This window comes from Capra hircus, chromosome 12, assembly GCF_001704415.2.
Source record: "Capra hircus breed San Clemente chromosome 12, ASM170441v1, whole genome shotgun sequence".
NCBI lineage: Eukaryota > Metazoa > Chordata > Mammalia > Artiodactyla > Bovidae > Capra > Capra hircus.
The window spans coordinates 60,584,646-60,597,063 of NC_030819.1; the positions used below are offsets into that span (position 1 = coordinate 60,584,646).

Consider the following 12,418-nt stretch of genomic DNA (forward strand, 5'->3'; position numbering starts at 1 on the left):
TGCTCTTTTTCTAATCTGAAAGATGTGAATGGTTCCCAGGAACCATCCTAGGTCTTCCTGTTTATTCTTCTTTGGAGACTTTCACTTAATGTTGTGCCTCAACTCAAAATATATGAGGATAGCAATAAGTCATTTTGTTAAAATGTAGAGAAAAGTGTTTCCTATAATTGTTTTCAACAAAAATTATTTGAAAGGTTTAATAAGTTCAATACAGTGCAACAAAGATCTTTTCATTTTGATAAAGGTTATGGCAGCTAAAACACAGTGTGCTCAGTCATGTCTGACTCTTTGCGACCCCATGGGCTGTAACCCACCAGGCTCCTCTGTCCATAGGATTTTCCAGGCAAGAATACTGGAGTGGGTTGCCATTTCCTTCTCCAGGGTATCTTCCTGACTCGAATTGAACCTGAGTTTCCTGCATTGACAGGTGGTTTCTTTACCACTAGTGTTACCTGGGAAGCTTTTAAACACAATGGCTTTGCTGAAAATAGGGTCATTTAAGGCTTTTATTAGGTCATTCCTGTCCCCAGACTATCACCTCCCTGTTTCCAAGTTGTTGATTCTGTCTCCTGGGGAAATATAGATTTGTTCATGATTTGTTTTATTTCTTCACAGATCTACTTAGAACAGAGAATATTTACAAAGTAATTGCCTACTTTGGGGGACCACATTTATTCCCAGCATGTGTTCACAGCTTTAAAAGGGAACAAGATCAGGAACAGAGTGAAGGAGTGACATGGAGACTGTGTTTCCAAAAGCCATATTCATGGCCAACACTTAATTAGTAGAAAATCATGGAGGAAAACTCTATAGATGGGTCGCATGACTGATCAATAAGGATTTTTAATAAAAATTTATTAAACATATTTATTTGTAGTATCATTGAAAGCGGTATAATCTTTAATATAAAAAGCTAAATTTTCCAGCTGTATTAAAAAGACCAAGAAATTTGAAGTCCCTGGAATAAATTAATAAGCAAAAAGCTCTTTAAAACATATTCTAAATATTCCATAGAAAGAATGTAAAATAAGCAACATTTTACAGTCACCGTGAGGATCTGTTCTTGTGACCTCACTTTCTATCTCAGTCTGTATCACTGGGAATTCAAAAGCACCTTTTAACTAAGCAATAAAGGATTGCTTTTAAAATTTTCATTTCTCAGAAAATAGCATTTGTTAACAATCTTTTAGAAAGATTTAGAAATATCACATGGAGGTTATTAGCATCAACATGATCCTTAAACCAGATGTTAACTTTTGTTTACGTGCTCATTTTTCTTACACATGGTCTGCTCTCTCCTTTTAGGAATGGCAAAATTCTATTCAGAAGAATGCAGGACTTGCATTTATTGAGCTCATCAATGAAGGAAGGTAATTAATTGTACAGTATTTAGACAACTAGTCAGTGTACATTTTATTCCACTGGGTGACTGCTCTTTCCTGCCATCTGTTCCAAAAATATGTAACAAAATATATCTTAGTTAAATGATTTATCACACAGGTACTTATACCTTAAAGGAACAAAGTTTAAAATGTTTAGCAATTTTCATTTGGGAGAGGGGAAGCAGGTATGAAATAAAGGGACAAAGTCTATAAGATTTTTGTGAGTTCTGAGCCATGTCTTACCAAATAGTAAAGTTGTTTTACACAGATCAAGTGAACCCAGTCTGCAGTCCCATCTGCTGCTCCATCTGTTTTCAAAGCCACGTTCAGTGTTTACTCCCTCAGCCCATCTCATTTCATGTGAAGTAGTTTCATTCGACCGTGTCATGCTCTCTGCTATCCCAGTAAAAATGTGAGAGACGTTAAATGTAGGAACCTCAATGGTCTGGCTAGGAACATGTTTATACCATTGTTAAAATGATGTTATGGTAAGATTTATGTTTGAGCTCATTATTGCATTTATCACTTTTATGATAAACTGTCGTTCATTATGATTTTTCCTATACTTTATTGGCAATAAATATAGTAAGACAGATGTAACAGACAACATTCTGACATGTACAGCTTCTGTTAGCCAAAGACTTGCATCCCTTACAACTTGAGTTTCATCTATGACAGAGTGCATTCTTTGGAAAATAATGCCTGAAGATTAGGCACAGTCTGTGTCTTATTTGAAACCATATTTAATTACATTAATAAGGAAATAATTTTACTGTATATAAAACTTATCTTTATCAAAAGAGGTGTCATGAAAGAATATTTTATAGGGTAGTCTTTGAAACCTGTTGTATATGCTATAACTATTTTGAAAAAAGTTAAATACAATTTAGTATTTTTTATCAGTGTTTTATAATTCTGAGAAATAGCCTCTGTTTTTACAATAATTCATCTTACTGTGCATTTCTCACTTAGATATTTTATGATTGGGTTATTTTTAGTCATAATATTACAACTCTAAATATTAAAATGAAATTTGCCCTACTGCCAAGCAAAAGATACAAGAGAAATTAGTTTTCTTTTATAGCATAATCATTTTAAACATAGTAATATACTCTACTTCTTATAAAACTTTATTGTGAAAATAATTGATAATAATTATTATCCATGTTCAGGCAGTGAAAAATAGAAAAAAATTATTTGTTCAGGCAGTTCATTGTCATATGAGTTATAAAATCTCTCATTTCACATAATGCTAGTTTTGCTAACTCATTTCAGCTGTGAAGTAAAAAACAAAAATTATGCTGTTATCAGTAATTCTGAAGAGTTAATGAATTGAACCTCTAGTTTGTAGAATTAAGATTATAGTTATTTCTTGGAAAAGAAGAAGAGTGAAAATTTTGCTAATAGAGATTTTTAGCTTTTGAAACTTTTTTGTTATTCATTGGTAGTGTTTGGCATTTATTTTGATTTAGGGAAGGAGTTGGAATTATAGAAAGTAGTTATAATTTTTTTTAATTTAATCCAGGAAAACCTCTAAATGCTCATCATAATATTCTTTGCGCCATTTTAAATTTGTTTTTCCATTTTTATACCAATAGTTTCTCTAGTAAAAATGATTTTGGAACAAATAGTGAAATATAGCTAGCTATAAATATATAATCACATCTCATATATATATTAACATAGCAAATGTCTATTTAGCACCAACTATATGTGGCTCAGATGGTAAAGCATCTGCCTACAGTGTGGGAGACCTGCGTTCAATCCCTGGGTCAGGAAGATCTCCTGGAGAAGGAAATAGCAACCCAGTTCAGTATTCTTCCCTGGAAAATCCCATGGACAGAGGAGCCTGGTAGGCTACAGTCCACGGGATCACGGAGTCGGACCCGACTGAGTGTCTTCACTTTCATATACTAAACACGATTATGGGCACTGGGAATAGATAAGTGAATGAGTCAAACATGTTTCTAAATTTTGGAGGAAAGACAGACTAGCACATACAATAACACAAGGGTGCTGTGATAGGGTCACATGTTATAGGTACTAATCTGAGAAGGCAGAGCACTTAACCTAGTCTGGAGGAGTGCATTCTCCAGTTGGTGGTGGTTATGATAGGATTTTCAAAAAGTGCACCCAAGCAAAGCCAAGACCATGAAACAAAAATAATCTTTCCAACAAATGATGCTGGAACAACTGGACATCCAAAAATAAATGCAGACACAGACTTTATACTCTTCACAAAACTTAGCTCAGTGTGGATCACAGACATAAATATAAAATGAAAAATTATGAAACTCATAGAAGACACAAAGGAGAAAATCTAGATAACATGTTTGGTGATAAGTTTTTAGCTCTAAAACTAAAGGCATAATCCATGAAGGAAGGAACTGATGAGCTGGACTTCATTAAAATGAAGAACTTCTGCTCTGCAAAAGACAGTATCAAGAGAATGAGAATATAGCCACAGACTGAGAGAAAATACTTACAAAAGATGCATCTAATAAAAGGCTGTTATCTAAAGTATACAAAGACCTCTTAAGACTCAGCAATAAGAAAACTAGTTAGAAAATGAGCCAAAGACCTTAACAATTTCCTAAACAAAAGATGTACAGATGGAAAATAAGAATAGGAAAAGATGTTCCACATCATAGGTCATCACAAAAATGGAAATTAAAACAACAGTAAGATACTACTACACACCTAGAAGAGCCAAAACCCAGAACCCTGGCAACCCCAAGTGCTGCTCAGGCTGTGGAGTGACAGGAACTCTAATTCTTCACTGGTGGAAATGCAGAATGGTACAACCACTTTGGAAGACAGGTTGGTATTTTTAATAAAATTAAACTTAGTCTTCCCATGCAATACAGTAGCCATACTCCTTGGTACTACCCAAAGGAATTAGAAACTTACATTCACACAAAAACCTGCATGTGGATGTTTATAATCATTTTATTCACAATTTCTAAAACTTGTAAATAGCCAAGATGTACTTTAGTAGGTGAACAGACATTTATCTGATGTATCAAGACAATGGAGTATTTATTAATAAGTGCTAAACAGAAATGAGCTATCAAGCCATGAAAAGACATAAAGGAACTTTAATTGCATATTTCAGGATGAAAGAATCCAATATATGAAAAAGCTACTGTATAATTCTAACTATATGACATTATGAGAAAGGCAAAACTATGGACACAGTGAAAAGATCCATGGTTGCCATGGATCTTTTTAAAGGGAAGCAGAGATGAATAGGCAAAGCACAGAGGATTTTTAGGGCATGAATCTACCCTGTATGATACTGTAATACTGGATACATATCATTTTGCATTTTTCCATACCTTTATAATATGCAACACAAAGCGTGAATCGTCATGTAAACTGTAGACTTTCGGTGATAATGCAGTCTATGAATGTAGGTTCATAATTTGTAACAAATGTAACCACTCTGATGGGGATTAGTGATAATGAGGGAGAGTACAATAAGTTGGGGAGGACATCTGGAATATCTCTATAACTTCTGTTCAAGTTTGCTGTGAACCTTAAACTGCTCTTAAAATTAGTCTATAAAAGGAGTGAAAGTAGGAGGCCCAATTGCCAAAAAAGAATGGCAACTCACTCCAGTATTCTTGGCTAGAGAATCCCGTGGACAGAGGAGCCTGGCAGGGTCCATAGGGTTGCAAAAAGTCAGACACGACTGAGCGCTCATTGGTTGATATACTATAGTAAACAGAGCACCATGTTAGTTGAGAACTGAGAAGTGATTAGGACATGGCTAGATGAAAGAAAAAAAAAAAGTAGGAATAAAATTCTGGACTGAGGGAATAATATAGTGCAAAAGCCTATTGGTGAGAGCCAGCGAGACGTGTTGCTGGAGAGCTCTTCTCAGTCACGCGAACAGCTGTTTCAGCACATATTGTGTGCCAGCCATAGAGAGGCCAGGGTCAACCCTTTATGGCAAGAGTCCTACCGCAAAGGGGTTTGTAAGTAGTGCTAAGGGTGCAGGAGTGTAAAGGATGGAAGAAGTTTGGCATAATCTGCAGAGTGACAGATGGATTTCTGGGGCTGGAGACTGGAAGTGAGATAGCTGTCTGAAATTTCAGAATCTCGTTGAAAAGAATAGTGTCATAAACCAACTAAGAGTGGCTATGAGAATGGAGGAAGTGGGCAAATTTGAAGTAGCTGGTGGCTCAGGTGGTAGAGAGTCCACCTACAATGGGGGAGACCTGGTTTTAATCCCTGGATTGGGAAGATCCCCTGGAGGAGGGCCTAGCAACCCACTCCAGTATTCTTGCCTGGAGAATCCATCTCATGGACAGAGAAGCCTGGTGGGCTGCAGTCCATGGGGTCACAAAGGGTTGGACAGACTGAGCGACTCAACACACAACAGAACACTTAGAAATTAAATCTATAGAACTGCTGATAGATTGAATGGTAGAGAGGACAGAAGGAATCATGAGTACTTTGCCTTCTTGTTTAAGAGCTGCATAATTTACAATAAGTGTAGTTTACTTCAATATAGTGAAAATGAGTATACTACCCAAAGCAATTTACAAATTTAATGCAATCCCTGTCAAGCTACCAGCCACATTTTTCACAGAACTAGAACAAATAATTTCAAGATTTGTATGGAAACACAAAAAACCTCGAATAGCCAAAGCAATCTTGAGAAAGAAGAATGGAACTGGAGGAATCAACTTGCCTGACTTCAGGCTCTACTACAAAGCCACAGTCATCAAGACAGTATGGTACTGGCACAAAGACAGACATATAGATCAATGGAACAAAATAGAAAGCCAGAGATAAATCCACACACATATGGACACCTTATCTTTGACAAAGGAGGCAAGAATATACAATGGAGTAAAGACAATCTCTTTAACAAGTGGTGCTGGGAAAACTGGTCAACCACTTGTAAAAGAATGAAACTAGATCACTTTCTAACACCGCACACAAAAATAAACTCAAAATGGATTAAAGATCTAAATGTAAGATCAGAAACTATAAAACTCCTAGAGGAAAACATAGGCAAAACACTCTCAGACATAAATCACAGCAGGATCCTCTATGATCCACCTCCCAGAATTCTGGAAATAAAAGCAAAAATAAACAAATGGGATCTAATTAAAATTAAAAGTTTCTGTACAACAAAGGAAAATATAAGCAAGGTGAAAAGACAGCCTTCAGAATGGGAGAAAATAATAGCAAATGAAGCAACTGACAAACAACTAATCTCAAAAATATACAAGCAACTTCTGCAGCTCAATTCCAGAAAAATAAACGACCCAATCAAAAAATGGGCCAAAGAACTAAATAGACATTTCTCCAAAGAAGACATACGGATGGCTAACAAACACATGAAAAGATGCTCAACATCACTCATTATTAGAGAAATGCAAATCAAAACCACAATGAGGTACCACTTCACACCAGTCAGAATGGCTGAGATCCAAAAATCTGCAAGCAATAAATGCTGGAGAGGGTGTGGAGAAAAGGGAACCCTCCTACACTGTTGGTGGGAATGCAAACTAGTACAGCCACTATGGAGAACAGTGTGGAGATTCCTTAAAAAATTGCAAATAGAACTACCTTATGACCCAGCAATCCCACTTCTGGGCATACACACCGAGGAAACCAGAATTGAAAGAGACACATGTACCCCAATGTTCATCGCAGCACTGTTTATAATAGCCAGGACATGGAAACAACCTAGATGTCCATCAGCAGATGAATGGATAAGAAAGCTGTGGTACATATACACAATGGAGTATTACTCAGCCGTTAAAAAGAATTCATTTGAATCAGTTCTGATGAGATGGATGAAACTGGAGCCAATTATACAGAGTGAAGTAAGCCAGAAAGAAAAACACCAATACAGTATACTAACACATATATATGGAATTTAGGAAGATGGCAATGACGACCCTGTATGCAAGACAGGAAAAAAGACACAGATGTGTATAACGGACTTTTGGACTCAGAGGGAGAGGGAGAGGGTAGGATGATTTGGGAGAATGGGAATTCTAACATGTATACTGTCATGTAAGAATTGAATCGCCAGTACATGTCTGACGTAGGGTGCAGCTTGCTTGGGGCAGGTGCATGGGGATGACCCAGAGAGATGTTGTGGGGAGGGAGGTGAGAGGGGGGTTCATGTTTGGGAACGCATGTAAGAATTAAAGATTTTAAAATTTAAAAAAATAAAATAAAATAAAATAAAATAAAAAAAAAAAGAATGATACAGAAGGAGAGACATAGGTTGAGTAAGAGATGTTTTTATTTTTGGTTACACTGAGTTCATAGGGCTTCCCAGGTGGCGTTAATAGTAAAAATCAATAAATAAGTAAATAAATCCGTTGGGGCTTCCCTTGTAGCTAAGTGGATAAAGAATCTGCCTGCAATGCAGGAGGACTGGGTTCGATCCCTGGGTTGGTAAGATCCTCTGGAGAAGGAAATGGCAACCCACTCCAGTATTCTTGCCTGGAGAATCCCATGGACAGAGGAACCTGGCAGTCTGCAGTCCATGGTGTCATGGAGTTGGACACGACTTAGCATCTAAACCACCAACCACTGCCAATGCAGGACAAAGCTTTGATCCCTGGGTCAGGAAGATCTCCTGGAGTAAGAAATGTCAACCCACTCCAGTATTCTTGGCTGGAATGAGGAAAGGAGCCAGAAGGCTACAGTCCATGAGGTCGCAGAGTCAGACACAACTGAACATGCAGTCACATGCTCTGAATTCGTAGCACCTGTGAAAGTTCCAAGTAGAAATGTTAGATTGATGTCTTAGATTTTGGGTGTTAGGCTTCAAAGAGACAGCTCTTGTTGTTTAGTCACTTGAGTTGTGTCTGGCTCTTTTCTGACCCCATGGACTGTAGCCCACCAGGCTCTCTTTCCATGGATTTCCCAGGCAAGAACACTGGAGTGGGTTGATATTTCATCCTCCAAGGGATCTTCCTGACCCAGGGATCGAACCCATGTTGCCTGCACTGGGGGTGAGTTCTTTGCCATTGAGGCACTTTGGAAGCCCAAAGAGACAGTTCATGTAGAGTTTTAGATTCAGGAGTTCTCAGCTTGCATGTGGTCAGTGAGGGATAAGGATGCAAACGTGGTGCTCAGGGAGAGTGTGTGGAGTGGAAAACCTGGGGCCAGGCTCTTCCTGCTGTTTCTGCTGGGAGTCTTCCTTCCCCACATCTTCACATGATTGATTCCTCCCATCACTGAGAATCCGCTTAAATGTCACACTCTCAGAGAGGCTCCCCTGACCATCTTATTGAGTTATCGATTCAGTAGCATTGTCTCAAAATACTTTCTTTGTACAGGGTTCAAATACCAGTTCTTCTATTGATAAACACGTTTCAGTTCAGTTCAGTCGCTCAGTCGTGTCCGACTCTTTGCGACCCCATGAACTGCAGCACGCCAGGCCTCCCTCTCCATCACCAACTACCGGAGTTCACTCAGACCCACGTCCATCGAGTCAGTGATGCCATCCACCCATCTCATCCTCTGTCGTCCCCTTCTCCTCCTGCCCCCAATCCCTCCCAGCATCAGAGTCTTTTCCAATGAGTCAACTCTTCACATGAGGTGGCCAAAGTACTGGAGTTTCAGCTTTAGCATCATTCCTTCCAAGGAAATCCCAGGGCTCATCTTCAGAATGAACTAGTTGGATCTCCTTGTAGTCCAAGGGACTCTCAAGAGTCTTCTCCAACACCACAGTTCAAAAGCATCAATTCTTCAGCTCTCAGCCTTCTTCACAGTCCAACTCTCACATCCATACATGACCACTGGAAAAACCATAGCCTTGACTAGACGGACCTTAGTCGGCAAAGTAATGTCTCTGCTTTTGAATATGCTATCTAGGTCGGTCATAACTTTTCTTCCAAGGAGTAAGCGTCTTTTAATTTCATGGCTGCAGTCACCATCTGCGGTGATTTTGGAGCCCCCCAAAATAAAGTCTGCCACTGTTTCCACTGTTTCCCCATCTACTTCCCATGAAGTGATGGGACCAGATGCCATGATCTTCGTTTTCTGAATGTTGAGCTTTAGGCCAACTTTTTCACTCTCCTCTTTCACTTTCATCAAGAGGCTTTTTAGTTCTTCTTCACTTTCTGCCATAAGGATGTTGTCATCTGCATATCTGAGGTTATTGATCTTTCTCCCGGCAATCTTGATTCCAGCTTGTGTTTCTTCCAGTCCAGCGTTTCTCATGATGTACTCTGCATATAAGTTAAATAAGCAGGGTGACAATATACAGCCTTGACGTACTCCTTTTCCTATTTGGAACCAGTCTGTTGTTCCATGTCCAGTTCTAACTGCTGCTTCCTGACCTGCATATAGGTTTCTCAAGAGGCAGGTCAGGTGGTCTGGTATGCCCATCTCTTTCAGAATTTTCCACAGTTTCTTGTGATCCACATAGTCAAAGGCTTTGGCACAGTCAATAAAGCAGAAATAGATGTTTTTCTGGAATTCTCTTGCTTTTTCCATGATCCAGCGGATGTTGGCAATTTGATCTCTGGTTCCTCTGCCTTTTGTAAAACCAGTTTGAACATCAGGAAGTTCGCAGTTCACGTATTGCTGAAGCCTGGCTTGGAGAATTTTGAGCATTACTTTACTAGCATGTGAGATGAGTGCAATTGTGTGGTAGTTTGAGCATTCTTTCACATTGTCTTTCTTTGGGATTGGAATGAAAACTGACCTTTTCCAGTCCTATGGCCACTGCTGAGTTTTCCAAATTTGCTGGCATATTGAGTGCAGCACTTTCACAGCATCATCTTTCAGAATTTGAAATAGCTCCACTGGAATTCCATCACCTCCACTACCTTTCTTTGTAGAGATGCTTTCTAAGGCCCACTTGACTTTACATTCCAGGATGTCTGGCTCTAGATGAGTGATCACACCATCGTGATTATCCAGGTCGTGAAGATCTTTTTTGTACAGTTCTTCTGTGTATTCTTGCCACCTCTTCTTAATATCTTCTGCTTTTGTTAGGTCCATACCATTTCTGTGCTTTATTGAGCCCATCTTTGCATGAAATGTTTCCTTGGTATCTCTAATTTTCCTGAAGAGATCTCTAGTCTTTCCCATTCTGTTCTTGTCCTCTATTTCTTTTCATTGACCGCTGAAGAAGGCTTTCTTATCTCTTCTTGCTGTTCTTTGGAACTCTGCATTCAGATGCTTATATCTTTCCTTTTATTATCTCCCTCTGACATTGTTTCACATCTTGCCTAGTTTCTCTGAAAGTTGGAAGTAATATATGACTTTTTTTTTTACAAACAAGTAATATTGGCACTTTAAAAATGGAAGTTTTTTAAATAATTTTTTATTATGACATATAATATTTTGCTGATTCCTATCTTTAGCTTGGCCCTTTCCTTTTCAATTTAGACTTTTCTCTTTCATAAATTTGAACTGGGAGTTCCAAATCAAAAAAATATCATATTTAAATAGTTGGGATGTAGTTAAAGACACATTGCTTTGTTTATGTGGCCTATATTTGTTGATGCCCACTATATGCTAGGCACACATTAGATTCTTTGCATACACTTTTAGCACATTCGCATGGAAATGCAACATTTTTCATAACATTTGCTAATACTGTAAAATGAAACATACACATAATGTTTTCTCTTGGTTGTTAAATATCAGTCTTTAATTTGTCCTTGTGGGAATGAAGATAAAAATCTTTAAGTGGAAATTGTTATAAATGTTTATCCTACTTAACAGCTACACTCGTGAATAAAATTCATCAATCATAGGTGGAGAAAGCAATTGTGCAGTTGTCTACAATTAACAGGACAAAAACAGTTGATGAATGTGCAGCTGAATTAAAATACTCCCTAGGACAGGCTGAATTATAAACTGGATCATTTAAAGGAATCTAACAAAGGATCTTTATAATTAAAACAAAGCAAGGTTAATGGGATGTAAAATTGCCTGTAATATCTTGGCAATAATAATTGGATTTTAAATTATTAAAATATGAATTGAACTATAAAGCAAAGAAAGACTTTTAAATTATAGAACTTTAGTAATCTTTTGAAATAAATTAATCATTTGCCTAAAATAAACCTTTATCATTCTTTTGGAAATGTATAGGATGCAATTAATGAATATTCATGACAAGTCAGAATGTATTCTTGTTTAGCACTGAATTTCACCGATGATTCATGAAATTCCAATTTATCGGTTTGTTCTTTAAAATCAGGGAAAATATATCCCTTACATTTCTTACATTTTGAAGAAGAGAAGCATATTGCATTCAAGTATAATTTTTTATTGATAATATAAGTGAAGTCGCTCAGTCGTGCCCGACTCTTTGCGACCCCATGGACGGTAGCCTGCACCAAGCTCCTCCGTCCATGGTATTTTCTAGGCAAGAGTACTGGAGTGGGTTGCCGTTTTCTTCTCCAGGGAATCTTCCCTACCCAGGATCGAACCGAGGTCTTCCACATTGTAGACAGACTTTTTACCATCTGAGCCACCATAACCTAAACTTTAATGTCCTCTTTAATTTAACAAATGCTATTTAATAATTGAACCAATAAGCTTTAGTTTACTTGAGTTTGTTTTGTGTCCTTGATTTGGCAAAAACCATGTTTTAAAAAGGGGCTTCCCAGGTAGCTCAGCTATAAAGAATCTTCCTGCAGTGCAGGAGCTAGGGTTCGATTGCCGAATGGAGAAGCTCCCCTGGAGAAGAGATAGGCTACCCACTCCAGTATTCTTGGGCTTCCCTGGTGGTTCAGCTGGTAGAGAATGTGCCTATAATGCGGGAGATCTGCATTTGATCCCTGGGTTGGGAAGAACCCCTAGAGGAGGGCATGGCAACCCACTCCATTATTCTTGCTTGGGGACTCTCCATAGACACAGGAGGCTTGCAGGCTATAGTCCATGGAGTCGCAACGACTTGGACACAACTGAACAGCTAAGCACAGCAAAACACATGTTTTAAAAACCAGCACCTTCAGACTCTATAAGAAACTTTTTTCTTAGAGTTGAGATTCTGATTTTGAACCAAGAAACCATAGAACTGCCTGAAAAAC

General features: G+C 38.2%; 1 protein-coding gene across 8 annotated transcripts in view; it reads left to right on the forward strand.

Annotated features, from left to right (window-relative positions):
* The window catches only part of NBEA (neurobeachin), a 667,995-nt gene that overhangs the window by 314,008 nt on the left and 341,569 nt on the right, over positions 1-12,418 (forward strand). For all 8 annotated transcript variants that reach the window (XM_018056646.1, XM_018056648.1, XM_018056650.1 and 5 more), the window contains one exon: positions 1,306-1,370. In XM_018056646.1, coding sequence (XP_017912135.1) covers positions 1,306-1,370 — 65 coding nt within the window. The remainder of the gene's footprint in view (positions 1-1,305; positions 1,371-12,418) is intronic.